The sequence below is a fragment of the Euleptes europaea genome, chromosome 4 (genome assembly GCF_029931775.1).
Source record: "Euleptes europaea isolate rEulEur1 chromosome 4, rEulEur1.hap1, whole genome shotgun sequence".
NCBI lineage: Eukaryota > Metazoa > Chordata > Lepidosauria > Squamata > Sphaerodactylidae > Euleptes > Euleptes europaea.
Window position 1 is genome coordinate 579,195 of NC_079315.1, and position 16,773 is coordinate 595,967.

At 48.6% G+C, this 16,773-nt stretch overlaps 1 protein-coding gene across 1 annotated transcript in view; it reads left to right on the plus strand.

Annotated features, from left to right (window-relative positions):
* The first annotated feature begins 1,023 nt into the window (after positions 1–1,023).
* DLG5 (discs large MAGUK scaffold protein 5) overlaps positions 1,024–16,773 on the plus strand; it is a 68,696-nt gene continuing 52,946 nt past the window's right edge. Inside the window, exons 1-4 of the mRNA XM_056848469.1 lie at positions 1,024–1,084; positions 7,708–7,876; positions 9,768–9,911; positions 13,936–14,119. Coding sequence (XP_056704447.1) covers positions 1,042–1,084; positions 7,708–7,876; positions 9,768–9,911; positions 13,936–14,119 — 540 coding nt within the window. The 5' untranslated portion in view covers positions 1,024–1,041. The remainder of the gene's footprint in view (positions 1,085–7,707; positions 7,877–9,767; positions 9,912–13,935; positions 14,120–16,773) is intronic.

Consider the following 16,773-nt stretch of genomic DNA (forward strand, 5'->3'; position numbering starts at 1 on the left):
GGCTGCACTTCATTAAATTGCTTAATGGGTTTCCCTTTATGCCATTGCTTCGTTGGGGTCGAGAATCACTTGACATTTAAATTTTTTTCCCAGATCCTAGATACTAATCACAACTCTGACAGAACTGTGTGTAAATATGCAGCGAGTAAACTTTCCCTTAAACTCTGTCCAAGATTGGGGAGGTTTCATAGCACGGGGGCAAAAGAACAGTGCCAGACCCCCCCCCCCCCCCGAGCGTGTGGGCCCAAACCGTGGGAAAGCTTTCGGGTTTTTGGGTGGTTCAACTGTTCAGCAGACAAGTTCTATTTCTGGGGTCTCCAACATTTGGAGCCTGCTGGCGTCTTTGGGATTCTGACCCCCAGTGTGTGGGGCACAACCACAAAATGGCGGCCGTAGGAGGTAGAGCCTGAGGTCACACATAACTCTCATATGAACACTTCAAAATTTCAGGCAAAAGTTCTGTTTAACCAGGATAACCTTTTAACGGATAGGGTTGCCAAACTCCAGGTAATAGCAGAAGATGTCCTGCTATTACAACTGGTCTCCAGCCGACAGAGATCAGTTCCCCTGGAGAAAATGGCCGCTTTGGCAGTTGGACTCTATGGCATTGAAGTCCCCTCCCCAAACCCCACCCTGCTCAGGCTTCACCCCAAAAAACTCTCACCGATAGCGAAGAGGGACAGAGCAAATCCTATTTAATGTGCACAGCCCATCAGAAGACCCGCCAGGCAAATGCCGCACCCAGCCCTGCTGCCCATTTTCTGAAAGCACTTAAGTGGGTGCCAGGAGAAGTGCCGATGGGCACTGTGGCACCCAAGGAACACCCTACGGAGGACCCCTGTTCTGTTTCGTGGACCCATATTTTGGTGCAATTACATTCTGAGCTGTGGAAGAGGAGGGTTGGGACTTGGGAGGCGGCAGAAGAGGTTCCTCTTGGCCCTGCTGCTTGCAAACTGCAGGTCTTGGGGAACGGAGACGGCAATTAAGCCACTAATTTTCCCCTCCTTCGTTCCAGGGTCAACGTACAGTGTCCTGTCCATAATGCCATCAGACTCGGAAAGCAGCAGTTCTCTAAGCAGTACTGGTAAGTGATACTCTGGGTTTGTGAAGTGGCTGGGGTTGTTTGCTTTCAGCTGCCTGTTACTCTTAAATGGATCTATTTCCATATTTATTTAGTTGTTTATATCTCATCTTTTTCTCCCCGCTGGGAACTCAAACCGGTTTACAACATTGTTTCCCCCTCCTTTGTCTAATCTTCACAACAGCCTTGTGGGGTTGGTTTGGCTTAGAGAAAGTGATCATCCAGCGAGTGTCCATGATAGAGAGGGGGTTCAAACCTGGGTCTCCCAGATCCTAGTCTTACATTCTGACTGCTACAACACGGTGGCTGCTGGTGTACTCTCCTCAAAATACACACGCATTAAAATAGACCTGAATTCTCTTTTTGAAGTTTTCATTCTTGTGTAGCAAGATATTTGTATTGCAGATAACTTCTTATGTTCGTATAACTCTTCTTATGTTATTCCGTTCACTTGTGGAGAGAACCAGCGTGGTGTAGTGGTAAAGAGCGGTGGACTCTAATCTGGTGAACCGGGTTCGATTCCCCACTCCTCCCCATGAAGCCTGCTGGGTGACCTTGGGCTAGTCACAGTTCTCTCTGAACTCTCTCAGCCTCACTTACCTCACAAGGTGTTTGTTGTGGGGAGGGGAAGAGAAGGCAGTTGTAAGCCGCTTTGAGACTCCTTAAAGGTAGAGAAAAGCGGGATATAAAAACCACTCTTTTTCTGAAAACAAAATGATGAAGCATTTAAATCAGAAAAATCTCTACCGTCCTCTGTTTAATTTATCACTCTTCAGTATTTGGTATCATATCTTGCTTCAGATACCAAGCATGCTACTTAAGGGCTTTGTTGTTAAATAGCAATTCTTTCTCCTTAAAAACACACTACTTCTATATGTGAAGGGGACGCGTCATTTAGTATTAAGTGGCGCTTCTGCTTAATCATTCTGGAAACTTTTTCCCCTTCACTCTAGGCCTTTTCAGACTAAGTATTTTTCAGTTTGTTCATCGTAGCTGTTAACAGCATTGCGGTAGCCTTCTTCGGTTTTGTGAATTTCATATCGGCGAGACAGTTTAGGTAGCAAAAGATGACAGACTCAGGATTATTTAGCCCAGAATTCCCGGCCTCCAGGGGTTGGGTTTTTTGCCTTTTGAAGACTGATTTGTTGAATGACGAGCTCTCGACGCCGCCGCGTGCCAAACCCTGAAGCTGACTTGGATTCCCTACGTGCCGTCGAGCTAAGCTGTCTCCTGGCGTGGAGGTTGTTAAAGACTGAACGGCGTGTTTAATACATGCATGAGGGCTGATCTTGAGGAAAGGTGTCCCCGTTCACACAGGGTGTGTTGCAGACACCATTTTGGTGGAAACAGCTGTTAAGTTTTTAGGGGCCCAGATGGGATGGACCCCAACAATGTTACTTGCTATTACCACGATGACAACGGAATGCGCTTATGTCCTGGTCCTCTTCTATACAGGCGGGCTCTATTGAACACATGAAGCTTCCTTATACTGAGTCAGACCCTCGGTCCATCAAAATCAGTCTTGTCTACTCAGAGCGGCAGTGGCTCTCCAGGGTCTCAGGAAGAAAAGGGTCTTTCACATCACCTACCTGCCTAGTCCCTTTAACTGGAGATGCCACTGGGGATTGAACCTGGGACCTTCTGCATGCCAGCCAGATGTTCTACCACTGAGCCATGGCCCCTCCCATAAACACATGAAGCTGCTTTATACTGAATCAGACCCTCGGTCCATCAAAGTCGGTATTGTCTACTCAGACCGGCAGCTGCTCTCCGGGGTCTCAGGCAGAAAAGGGTCTTTCACATCACCTACTTGCCTGGTCCCTTTAACTGGAGATGCCGCCGGGGACTGAATCTGGGCCCTTCTGCATGCCAAGCAGAGGCTCTGCCACTGAGCCACAGCTCTGCAGGCAGTGTGAGAATGCAAACACCCCTCAAGCCCGGGCGGCTGTGATGCGGAAGGGACGGGGTGTTGCATGGCGGGGGGGGGGGAGGCCCGAGCCGCCAGCTGTGCCCGAGGTGAGCGCCATACTGGGCCCGGGGGCTGGGAGGGAGGCGCCGGCCGCTCCAGCAGGGCCTGACTGTAAAAATAATGGTCAGTGCTGTTCCTGTTGTTGTTATAGAAACTCAAAATGCTCACATCTTCGTTAACGGAGGGGTGGGAGAGATGTAGGGCTGGCCCAGCGCTAGCCATGGTTGACCAGGTGGGAGAAGTCTGCGGGAACCTTTTTTCCTTCCCTTGCCCCACCACCCCGATGAAACCCCTAACTCCACAAAACAAACAGGGAGGATCTTCTTGATTATTCTGGGTTGTGTTGAGGGCGCTTATAATGCTAACTTTTAAGGAAGAAGAGGTGTCCATTTTCTGCCCCGCAGTTGGGAAACTTCTGCGTTCTTCTTTCCTTCTGTGTTCTTTCACACCACACCCAGTTGGTAACACAATAATTGCCTGTAAATAGACTCTTTCCTTTTATTAGTCTCGTCTTCTCCCCTGTATAATAATTGAGCTGAGCCATGACGGGTCGGTGTGCGTGACGTCAGAACGGCCTTTTTTACGGATTACGATCTTCCCTGTCGCCCCTGGGTGAAGCTGCCAGTGGGAGAAGATGTGTTTTCGTTTTCTTCCTCTGGGTGGGAAATCTGATGCTCAGATGGAAGCCTTCTCCCCATGGGCCCTCCCTCTGACGGCAGCTCTCGAGCATGGAGGTCGGAAAAGGATGAGCCAGTCTGAACGGCCTGGCCAAGAAGCATGCAGAGGTTTTAATGGGGCGCATCCTTTGTAGGAGGTCCTGTTTGTCTGTTGCTGAATTTCTCCACCACTTTTCAGCCAAAGAAGAAGAGTTGTTTTTTTTACCCTGCTTTTCTCTACCTTTAAGGAGTCTCAGAGCGACTCAGTGGTAGAGCATCTGCTTGGCACGCAGAAGGTCCCAGGTTCAATCCCCGGCATCTCCAGTTGAAGGGACCAGGCAAGTAGGTGATGTGAAAGACCTCTGCCTGAGACCCTGGAGGGCCGCTGCCGGTCTGAGTAGACAGTACTGACTTTGATGGACCGAGGGTCCGATTCAGTATGAGGCAGCTTCATGTGTTCACCTTCCCTTCCCCTCTCCACAACAGGCACCTTGTGAGGTAGGTGGGGCTGAGAGAGTTCGGAGAGAACCATGACTGGCCCAAGGTCACCCAGCAGGCTTCACGTGGAGGAGGAGTGGGGGAAACCAACCCCGGTTCTCCAGATTAGAGTCCACCGCTTGTGTGGAGGAGTGGGGAATCGAGGCAGTTCCCCTATTAGAGCCACAAGCGCGCTTCAGTGGCTGGGATGGAACCGAGCAACTCGGAGGGATGCCAGAAAGGTGACCCCCCCCCCTAATGATCACTTCTCAGGGCTAAGTGGTTTTTTTAAAAAAGGAGAGTTGCGAAGCACTTATTGAAGCCGACAGACAAGCTGCATTTGGCAGTGGTCGCAATAAATATGTTTCGACAAATCCAGTTTGTCTGAAAAGAATAGCGTTGCTAAAAAGGGAGGAATAGTTTAGAAAACGGGGTCTTGGTCTCCAGGCCCGGGTGTGTGGGAAGGGACGGGAGTGGAGAATGGGGAGGGTTGTGGTTGTCGAAGCGTCCGGTCAGGTGGAAGAAAGAAGAGAAGGGAGATGGAGCTGGGTGCCCAGGTTACTTCCTTCCCGTTGAAGTTAAGCTGTCAGATGAAATAAAAAAGCCTCTTAGCGAAATGTGCTCTCTAAGGGAAGGGAAGGGTGTTGGCATTTCTTCCCCCCACACACACACATGAGCTAAAGGGCCGCTCGGAGCATATGCCGAGTCACACAGAACAACGCTGTGGAACCTTACAGGATATTCACCGTGAAGAAAAGCAGAACTTTTAGTGTTTTTGCCATGGTTGTAGAGCCAGCGTGGTGTCGTGGTTAAGAGCGGTGGTTTGGAGCGGTGGAGTCTGATCTGGAGAACCGGGTTTGATTCCCCACTCCTCCACATGAGCGGCGGAGGCTAATCTGGTGAACCAGGTTGGTTTCCCCAATCCAACACACGAAGCCAGCTGGGTGACCTTGGGCTAGTCACAGCTCTCTCAGCCCCACCTACCTCACAGGGCGTTTGTTGCGGGGAGGGGGAGGGAAGGTGATGGTAAGCCGGTTTGATTCTGCCTTAAGTGGTAGAGAAAGTTGGCATATTAAAACCAACTCTTCTTCTTCTTGTGACTTCATACTGATTGCATTCCATAGAGCTCAAATTACCCACATTGAACTTCAAAATCTGTAAGAATTCATACTGCAGAAGACATCGACGTGTGGATCTGGAGGCTCGATGTCATTCTCCCATTTGTCCTGTATCTATGTTTTTCTCCCACCGTGTTGCAGTATTTCCTAAACCTGGCTTGGTATAGGACCTTGGACGCCATGTGGAATGGAAAGGTGTATGTTTTAGAATCATAGAATCATAGAGTTGTAAGGGACCACCAGGGTCATCTAGTCCAACCCCCTGCACAATGCAGGAATATCACAACAACCTCCCCCCACACCCCCAGTGACTCCTGCTCCATGCCCAGAAGATGGCCAAGATGCCCTCCCTCTCATCTTCTGCCTAAGGTCACAGAATCAGCATTGCTGACAGATGGCCATCCAGCATCTGCTTTCAAACCTCTAAGGAAGGAGAGCCCACCACCTCCCGAGGAAGCCTGTTCCTCTGAGGAACCGCTCTGACTGTCAGGAAGTTCTTCCTAAGAAGAATTTTTTTTCAGGACCTGCCCATAGAGGCACTGTTTTTCTCGCCCCAGCCCCACAAATTGCCACCACCACCCCAAGATAGAACTAGAATCTGGGAGATCCAGGTTCGGATCCCTGCTCTGCCATGGGAACTTAACAGTCACTCAGCTGAACCTATCTCACAGGGCGGTGGTAAGGATGAAGTGGAGGAGGGGAGAAGGTGCCGCAGGCCATTTTGGGGACCTTGTTGGGAAGAACTGTGCAAAAACAGACGTGTTTCTACACATCCGCTTGCTAGAAAACCAAGACTGGCTACTGCTCTGTTTTGAGTGTCATATAAGCAAATCTGGATTTGTTGTTGCCATGTAATGTGTGAAATGGCACGGAATTGGCAGGGGTGGGGTGGGGGAGAACTGGTACCCATGGAGATGAAGATGTGTTTCGAGAGTAGGCGTTCTGCTATTTGGATGATCGCTGAAATATCCACATTGCTTTGAGGCTGTTCTTATCCACAGGGCTGGACATTTCCTTGCTTTATTGTGGTTTGCGGGATCTGGGCTAGCAGGATGGGGGAGTGTATTTGGGGCATCCTCCTATATATATCGGCTTTTTGGGGGAAATATTTTATTAGTTTTATAATATGATAGGGATATAGAAGGAAAAAAGGGAATGGGTAAAATAAGAGGGAATCCATCTTGCCATAAAGAAAAAGATAGTATAGACATAAACATAGAGGCTAATCCAGCAGACAGCATTATTAATTTTACCTTCTGTTGTTCTGGCTAAATTATACCAGCGTTCAAAAAACAAACACCCTCTACGTCTAACATTTAACCTATTGCAGTGAGCGTAGCAGTTTCCTACTCTAAACTTGAAATTACGTTGTTATTTTATAATATGAGGTTACTATTTTTATTTCTATTGGCACTGAGCCTCAACATATCTGTAGAATGATTTCCATTTTTCATTAAACTGTTCTTGTGTCTCATCACTGGGTTTTTTTGCCGTGTAGGTCATTTTGGCCAGGGTGGCATAGTCCATTCATTTATCCTTCCATTCTTCTGTGTCTGGAAGTGGTGGTTGTTTCAATTTCCTTGCTAGGATGACTCTGGTTACGCAGTGGTTGCGTACTTAAACAAGACTTTACATTGCGAAGGAAGTTCTGGTGGCAAAATACCTAACAGCATGTTCTTAAGGTCAAGCATAAATTTTTGTTGAAGAATCTTTTGTAACTCCTGGTGAATGGGATATACATGCCGACTTTTGTTGCTGCTACACACAGGTCAGTTTACAAGGCTTGGTGCCCTGAGGAAGATTGTCACCCCGCTGTCCTGACATGCGCCCCGTGTGAGGAGAACCCCTTCGTGTTGCCGACTCCACCGGCAAAGGGACGGTTTAAAGGAAGCTTTCCATACCTCTTATGTCTATCAGGAGATTAGATCTAGGTTTATCAGCCCAATATTGCACAAATATCCAGGCAGACTAAATTCCTTTTATACTGACCTCCTCACTGACTGTCCCAGTGAAACCACCTTTAAGGTGGCAAACATTTTGTGCGCTGGCGTGCTCAATAAGACAGAAGAAGGTAGCTTAAATTTTAAACACTCTTGTTAATTATAGTTAATGTATTTAGGTGTTTTAAATGTACTTTTTGCTAATGCGGTATATTAACAAATTGTGTGCAGGTGTGTGTGATGAGATGTCCTTGCCCATAAATTGGAGTAGAGTACAGTAGTCATCTGTTTAGACTAGGGATTTAGCACCTTGGAGCAGAGATGTGATGTATCATTGTAATGGTGATATCCGATAATTTTAATATGGCTGGAACGATGTCAACTGCTGCTGGTCTTTGACCGTAAATAAACTTGATTTTATTTGACCTCTTACGATTCTGCCTTGTTGACTTGCGTCTGGCCACAGGTACGACGGGCAAAACCTCCTCGCCGCCCCCGGCGGTCGTAGACGTGAGGCAGATGAACGAGAAGCTGGAGACGGTTCTGTTTCAGCTCCGCCAGGTGACCCGTGAGCGGGACGAACTGCGGAAGCGCCTGGCACTCTCCTCTCCCGGGTCAACCTTTGACGACTGCAGGTAAGAGAAGAATAAGCTGAGCCCCCTGCGAGGGGTTGCTCCCGGGGTTTCTTAAGCGCGGCTTCTGTGGGCCGGAGATCCCACGAAGCACCGCCTTTCCTGTGTGGGGACTTGTTTTGACAAACATGGCGACGCACTTCCTGTGTGGTGGGTGTGTGCTCTGCAGCGGGCGTGCCCAAACGTTAAGAGATTTGAGTGCAGGAAGAATTGCTCTGGAAAGCACTTCTGGGCCTGTGCGCAGGGACAGATTTCTTTAAGCTGGCTTCTGTTTGTCTGCAGTAGAACAGCTGGATTCCAGTCCAGGTAGCACCTTAGAGGCCAGCAAGCATTTAAGGGTATCAGCTTTCGAGAGTCAGTTGAACACATGAACACATGTAGCTGCCTTGTACTGAATCAGATCCCTCTCAGTCCATCCAAGTCAGTCTTGTCTACTCAGACCGGCAGCTGCTCTCCAGGGTCTCAGGCAGGGGTCTTTCCCATCACCTATTTGCCTGGTCCCTTTAACTGGAGATGCCGGGGATTGAACCTGGGACCTCCTGCATGCCAAGCAGATGCTCTACCACTGAGCCACGGCCCCTCTCCAAACAGAACCTTGGTCCATCAAAGTCAGTATTGTCTGCTCAGACCGGCAGCGGCTCTCCAGGGTCTCAAGCAGGGGTCTTTCACATCACCTACTTTCCTAGTCCCTTTAACTGGAGATGCCGGGGATTGAACCTGGGTCCTTCTGCGTGCCAAGCAGATGCTCCATCACTGAGCCACGCCCCCTCAGTGGTATCTGACACAGGGGGTATCTGACTTACGAAAGCTGATATACCCCTAAAATCTTGTTGGTCTCTAAGGTTTCCCCAAAAATCTTGTTGGTGTTACTTCTGCTGTATTTGCTGGTTGTGGAATGTAATAAATACCTTTTTTTGGTCTCTAAGGTACTCCTGGACTCAGATCTAGCTGTGTTTATTTCAGTGTTTCAATTCCTGCCTTTCATCATCACCAAAATGAAATGTTTTAAAACATTTAAAACATTTTAAAACAATAATACCATAGTAAATCCAAAAACACAGCTCTAAAAAACATAGCAAAAAATGGTGCCGTGTTGGGGAATCCTGAATTAGCCGATTAGCACCTTTAAACATACTAGTTTGGTACCCCCATTGGCATCAATAAAGCTTCTGCCAGCGCGCAGAATGTTCCTTTCTAGGAAACACACCTTTCCTTTGCTTTCTCGCTATCCTGTAAGATAGCTTAACGCTACTATGAGGGAAGGTTGAAGGAGCTGGGTATTATTTAGCCTGAAAAGAGAAGACTGAGAGGGGATATGATAACCGTCTTCAAGTACTTGAATGGGCTGTCATATAGAGGAGGGTGCCGAGTTGTTTTCTGTTGCCCCAGAAGGTCGGACCAGAACCAGCGGGCTGAAATTAAATCAAAATAGTTTCCATCTAGACATTAGGAAGAATTTTCTAACAGTCAGAGAGGTTCCTCGGCGGAACAGGCTTCCTTGGGAGGTGGTGAGCTCTCCTTCCTTGGAGGTTTTCAAGCAGAGGCTAGATGGCCATCTGTCAGCAATGCTGATTCTATGACCTTAGGCAGATGATGAGAGGGAGGGCATCTTGGCTATCTTCTGGGCATGGAGTAGGGATCATTGGGGGTGGGGTGGGGAGGTAGTTGTGAATTTCCTGCATTGTGCAGGGGGTTGGACTAGATGACCCTGGGGGTACCTTCCAACTCTATGATTCTACCAATATTTGCAGTTCCAAGTCATTTTGTTTAAATTAATACTTAAAAGTATGTAGTGCATCAGTGTTGTAAAAGTATGTAACGTTTTGAATCAGCGCTATTTTAAGGTTGCGGCTTGTTATGTCATCCGACCCCTGACAGTTTCCTTTCGTGGCAGGCCGAGCCCCAAACCAAACCACGATTATGAAAGGTTGAAGGTACAGTGCATGAAAGCGATGTCGGACCTCCAGTCTCTGCAGAACCAGCACACCAAGACGCTGAAAAGATGCGAGGAGGCGGCCAAGGAGGCTGATTTTTATCAGTAAGTAAATGCACCAGGCAGAGATGCAGTCTGAAGATGCCCTTTTGGGTTCTCCCTCTGCCCATAAATGGTACCCGGTGGGTGTCTCGATAGCCGGAGGCCTTATGTAACAGCGGGTCTCCTTGTCTTCGGGGGATGCTTTTACAACATCATGATTTTAAACATTGGTCAGGGGTCAGAGTTAAGAGCTTTTTGGAAGCTGATTGAGGATTAGAGGTTTAATCTTTGCAGATGGAGAATTGGCGTCTGAAAAAAATTGTGATGGATCATAAGCTGAGCTGGGAGGAGAACAAAAAGCAGAGTGGTGACGATTCTGTGACTTTCTCCTGTCTGAATGGGAAGATGCAATCTCTCTCTTCTCTCTCTCCTCTTTCTCTCTTTCTCGCCTGACTTAGCTCTAGGTTTGAAGGACTTTGAAGTAAACGGCAGCATTAATGAGGATTCCCCTAAGACCAATTAGGACTCAAGCGAAGCATCTCCTGTCCTCTGTTGCTTTCTAGTTCTGATGTCCAATTTGTTGGATTCGAACACAGTTTATTAGGGTTAAAGTCCGTAGACCACCTTTGGCAGATTTCACTTGGAAATCTTAAGAAGTAGAGTTGGTTTTTATATGCTGACTTTCTTTACCACTTAAGGGAGACTCAAACTGGCTTACAATTGCCTTCCCTTCCCCTCCCCACAACAGACACCCTGTGAGGCAGGTGGGGCTGAGAGAGGTGGGACTAGCCCAAGGTCACCCAGCTGGCTTTGTGTGGAGGAGTGGGGGGAATAAATCCAGTTCACCAGATTAGCCTCCGCTGCCCATGCGGAGGTGTGGGGAATCAAACCCGGTTCTCCACATCAGACTCCCCCGCTCCAAACCACCGCTCTTAACCACTACACCAAGCTGGCTAACGCACATTCAAGCAAAAAACTAGGTGGGGAATTGACTTTAATAATAATTCTGTACAAGCGGTCGACACGGCAGTCCGCAGCATGCTGACCGTGTCCCAAAATCCAGACTTGTCATTTGTTACTGACCTGAGATGGGTAATAGTTCTCTCCAGGGGAAGCGCCGGAGTAGCCTATTAAGTGGGGAGAGTTAAATGGTGGGAACTCCCTGCGCCAGGATGCAGTGATGGCTGCCAACTTGGAAGTCATAGAATAGAATCATAGAATCATAGAGTTAGAAGTCTTTAAGAGGAGAGTGGACATGTTCATGGAGGAGAGGGCTATCCATGGCTACTGGTCAAAATGGATACTAGTCATGATGCATGTCTATTCTCTACGGTATCAGAGGATCATGCCTATTATAGTAGGCGCAGTGGAACACAGGCAGGATAAATGCTGCTGCAGTCGTCTTGCTTGTGGGCTTCCTAGAGGCATGTGGTTGGCCACGGTATGAACAGACTGCTGGATCTTGATGGGCCTGGGTCTGATCCAGCAGGGCTTTTCTTATGTTCTTATGAGAGTTCAGCTCCATGGCAACCTTTTAAAGGTTTTATCTCTCCATTTAATAGAATATCTGTTTCATTGTCTGCCTGAGAGCTCAAAGCAAATTGGCAGCATAAAACTGCACCTAAATAATAATTCACACCATTGCCACCATGGAAAATGGGGGCTTCACTAAGAATTCACACCAGCGTTGTCCAGGCTGACTCTGCCTCGGTGCTGTAACGTAACCAACTCTGGCCCGGGTAGGGTCAGGCCACTCCCAGTAAATAAAGCAAAAAAGAAGCAAAAAAGTGTTATTGAAGAATTTTTTTTAAAAAGTTATTGACACCCTAAACAGCTTTTGAATAGCAAAATTGTTCTGCCAAATCTCTTCTGTTCATATATAAAAATATCCCGTCCCCTTGTTACGGCTGTGATTTTTCTCTACTCCGGTCCTAGTCATAACGGCGAACCTCTGAATCCAGACGCAGTCTACCTCTGAACAGCAGCGCTAGGAAGCGAACTCAGGGGAAACGCCTCAGTCCCTATGCCCTGCTTGGTCGCCCCCCCCCCGCCCCAGTAGGGCTGCCAGGTCCCTCTTCGCCACCAGCTGGAGGTTTTTGGGGAGAAGCCTGAGGAGGGCGGGGTATGGGGAGGGGAGGGACTTCAGTGCCATAGAGTCTGATTGCCAAAGGGGCCATTTTCTCTAGGGGAACTGATCTCTGTCGGCTGGACATCAGCTGTAATAGCAGGAGATCTCCAGCTAGTACCTGGAGGTTGGCAACCCTACCCCCCAGGGCTGGTGGTTGGCCATCGGGTGGTGGATGTGGAAATAGATGGACCCTCACTGGTCTGATCCAGCAGGGCCCTTCTTACTTTCCCATCTGATTTTCCAAAAACAAAAGCTGTATAGCATCAAAATATCACAACACAGGGGTACAAAGCTTTTGTGTTCTTTAGAAATTCTTCCTCAGACAGGATGTTCAGTACAAAACAACACAAAATTGTGTGTGTGTGTGTGTGAGAGAGAGAGAGAGAGAGAGAGAAAGGAAGCCATTTCAGAGGATGGCGGCACCGTTCCAACTCTGCAGTTGTCATCTCAACGCTGAATGCAGGTTGCGCAGCAGACTAAATTGAATTAGATGGTGGTGGAGGCAAACACGGTTGTGCAAGTTGTGCCAGTGACGGCAAAGAGAAAAGGAGGAGAAGAAGGAAAGAAAACGGCCCTCTGCCTTTGGGAACACAAAAGGCTGTGGTCAGTCAGACGTCTCTCCAGCACACCCGGCCCCCTTAGAAAGCAGAGAGCAAACGACATGAGCATTCATCCCTTACGGGAGCAAGGTGGGAGCCTAATTTAAGGCGAGGCATGGTGTGAAGAGTTGGTCGAAACCAAGCAGGGCAGTATCTTCGGGCGCAGGACTTCTTTGGCACCCGACAAGCTTATCTGAAAGTGGGGGGGGGGGATTGTAAGACAAGGCTTGTGACTGGCTGCCCTCATCCAGATGAAAGGATTTTCTACTCTAGAGGAGGAGGGGTCCCCAGCCTTTTTGCACCTGCGGGAACTTTGGAATTCTGGCACGGCACGGTGGGCGCAGCAACAAAATGTGTTAAGTGTCGTCAAGTCGCTTCCGACTCATGGCGACCCCATGAATCAACGTCCTCCAAAATGTCCTGTATTTGACAGCCTTGCTCAGGTCTTGCAAATTGAGGGCCGTGGCTTCCTTGATGAAGTCCATCCATCTCTTGTTGGGTCTTCCTCTTTTCCTGCTGCCCTCAACCTTTCCTAGCATGACTGTCTTTTCCAGTGACTCTTGTCTCCTCATCATGTGACCAAAATACGATAGCCTCAGTTTAGTCATTTTAGCTTATAGGGTCAGTTCGGGCTTGATTTGATCTAGAACCCACTGATTTGTTTTTTTGGGCCGTCCACGGGGTCCGTAACATTCTCCTCCAACACCACATTTCAAAGGGATCGACTTTCTTCCTATCAGCTGTCTTCATTGTCCAGTTTATGTGCCAGTACATAGTAATCGGGAATACGATGGCATGAATTATCTAGATCTTGGTAGCTAATGACTGTGGTTCAGTGGTGGAGCCCCTGCTTGGCATGCAGAAGGTCCCAGGTTCAATCCCCGGCAGCTCCTGTTAAAGGGACTGGGCAAGTAGGTGATGGGAAAGACCTCAGCCTGAGACCATGGAGAGCCACTGCTGGTCTGAGTAGACAATACTGACTTTGATGGACCAAGAGTCTGGTTCAGCGTAAGCCAGCTTCATGTGTTCATGTGTATTCATGGTCGACTCAGGATAAAATGTTTTGGGGAGGGGCCGTGGCTCAAGTGGCAGAGCATCTGCTTGGCATGCAGAAAGTCCCAGGTTCAATCTCCGGCATCTCCAGTTAAGGGGACTAGGCAAGTAGGTGACGTGAAAGACCCCTGCCTGAGACCCTGGAGAGCCGCTGCTGGTCAGAGTAGACCACACTGACTTCAATGGACCAGGGGTCTGATTCAGCGTAAGCCAGCTTCATGTGTTCATCTTTACACTTCAGGATCTTTTCCGACTCCTTCATGGCTGCTTTTCCCACCTGGCCTTACCCGCTTCCTTTCCGTTGTAGCACCTTACACAGCCGCCTGCTGAGTGACCAGTCCCAGCTGAAGGAAGACATGGACACCTTGAAGCGGAAGAACAGCCAGTTGGTACGAGAACACAACCACCTCCAGCAGTCGTGCGAGGAGATGAAGAGGCTTCACGACGAGGACCAGAAAGAGATCACCGACCTGCACAATCAGCAGCAGCAGGTATCACGCGGCTTTCTGGTCCGGCTCTGGTAGGAGTGCGCGTGGAGAGGAAGGGGCTGCTAAGGGGGGAATTCGTTTCTTCGCTCTTTTTTTTGCAAGAACTTGAATATCGTACGGGGTGTCCCTCCCACGCCGTTCCCTTTACTATGCCGAGACGTTACTTTCTATAGATAACAGAAAAGGGGACCGCGAAGCGCGGCTGGCTTCCAATTAAAAACAAAGCTCTAGTTGCATAAATTAAAACAAGTAGTAATTTCTCCCGTATCCCTCCTGGTAATCGCAGGCTCCTTAATTAGCTCTTCAGATGCTTTCATCTTATGTGGCTTCTGCTATAAAAAGAAAACTGGCTTGGTTTGCCGGCAGCCCTGTGAATTCAGGGGCCGGAAACGTCTTTGAGAAGATGCTCGTTACCGGGAAGAAAGACGACGCTGTGTGTTGTGAGCTGCGTGCAAAAGAACTGGGAAGGATATCGCCTCTTGTGCATTTATGTGTTTTCAAAGGCAGGTTTGGGTACTTTGGCTCCCTGAAGACATTCTCTCCCTCTGTCTCTCCCTCTCTCTCCCTCTGTCTCTCTCTCTCTCTCAAACTAGCCTCAAGGTGCCTGGAAGGCTAAATTACTTCCAAGTTCCTCATGCCTAGGAATGCTGCAGTTTTACCCCCACCTCAACCTCTTGGTGTGGAAGTTCCATCCACCACGTGCTAGACGGCCATGATTTTAGCATGGTGGCCATGGCTCTGTTTGGGTACTGCTTAGCAGCTGGGGAGAGGCTGTGGGCTCAGTGGTAGAGCATCTGGTTGGCACACAGAAGGTCCCAGGTTCAACCCCTGGCATCTCCAGTTAAAGGGACCAGGCAAGTAGGTGATGTGAAAGACCCTTTTCTGCCTGAGACCCTGAAGAGCCGCTGCTGTCTGAGCAGACAATACTGACTTGGATGGACCAAGGGTCTGATTCAGTAGAAGGCAGCTTCATATGTTCATTTGTTTGAAACTCGAATGTTTGGGCAAATAGATGCTCCCTCCCAGCCTTTTCTGGCTCCCAGTGGTAGATTTCCTTGCCCTTCTTTTACTCCTTTCTAATTGAAGATGAACTGGTAGCCATAACCTGGATGGCCCAGGCTAGATCTGGGAAGCTAGCACTTGAATGGGAGACCACCAAAAAAGTCCAGGTTCATAGAATAGAATCATAGAGTTGGAAGGGACCATAAAGGTCATTTAGTCCAACCCCCTGCACAATGCAGGAAAGTCACAACTACCTCCCCCCCACACCCCCAGTGACCCCTACTCCATGCCCAGAAGATGGCCAAGATGCCTTCGCTTTCATCATCTGCCTAAGGTCACAGAATCAGCATTGCTGACAGATGGCCATCTAGCCTCTGCTTCAAAACCTCCAGGGAAGGAGAGCTCACCACCTCCCGAGGAAGCCTGTTCCACTGAGAAACCTGTTCTCACTGTCAGGAAGTTCTTCCTAATTCTCTAGAATGGAAACTCTTTTGATTTAATTTCAACCCGTCTGTTCTGGTCCGACCTTCTGGTGCAACAGAAAACAACTCGGCACCCTCCTCTATATGACAGCCCTTCAAGGGCTTGAAGAAGGTTATGGCCACTACATAGAGGCAGGCAGCAGAAAACCTCTGAACGTCTCTTGCCTGGAAAACCCCGTGAGGGTCACCATAAGTTGGTTGTGACTTGATGGCAGTCTCCACCATCACTGGTGGATCCCATGTCTGTCTGTGGGATCTCCTTAACCCTCTGAGGTAGAACTAGGGTCTCCTAGTTTGGTAGGTTCCCTTTGTTAGGGACTGAGCAGTCAGACTCTTTCTCAGTCTCGCCGTAATAAAGTAACAGTGAAATAGTGCCAAGGAGATCCTGCCAAAGTGTGCCCGCTTCTGCTGACAGCTTAATGGTGCCAGCAGCAGCCTGAGGCATGGCTTTTTTCGGCCCGGCTTTGTAAAGTCTGTCTTGAACATGTAATAGACTCTGCCTGAACGTTAGAGGAAGTTGGCTAGCCTCAGGCATGCTATATCGATGAAGCAATGGGTTGCTATTTCCAGCTTGCCTCAGGAGTTTCCATTTAAAGCAGATAAAATGCTTATTTCAAGCGATAATAGAAACTTAGAAATCCGTGTAGAATTAGATGTTAATATTCATGAAGATTATTTCAGAGGGTAGCTGTGTTGGTCTGCGGCAGAAGAGCTAAATTTGAGTCCAGGAGCACTTCGGAGACCAGGGAGGTTTTCCAGGTATGAGCTTTCAAGAGTCAGAGCATTCCCTTTGTCAGATACTGTAAGCCTGAAGAAGGGAGCTTTGACTCTAGAAAGCTCATACCCCGAAAATCTTCCTGACCTCTGAGGTGCTCCTGGGCTCAAATTTAGCGATATTAATATTCAGTGTTATGTTGAACTTTGCAAGCGCCAGAAAGTTTCTTGCTTTCTAGAGCCAGAATACTGCCAAGTGGCTAAATATGAAACATTTAAACAACATTTTGATTATTTCCGTAGAATAATAGAGTTGGAAGGGATCTCCAGGGTCATCTAGTCCAACCCCCTGCACAATGCAGGAAACTCAAAACTGCCTCACTCCCCCACCCCACCCCCCTGGTGGCCCCTTCTCCATGCCCAGAAGATGGCAACAAAAACCCTGCAGGATCCCTGGCC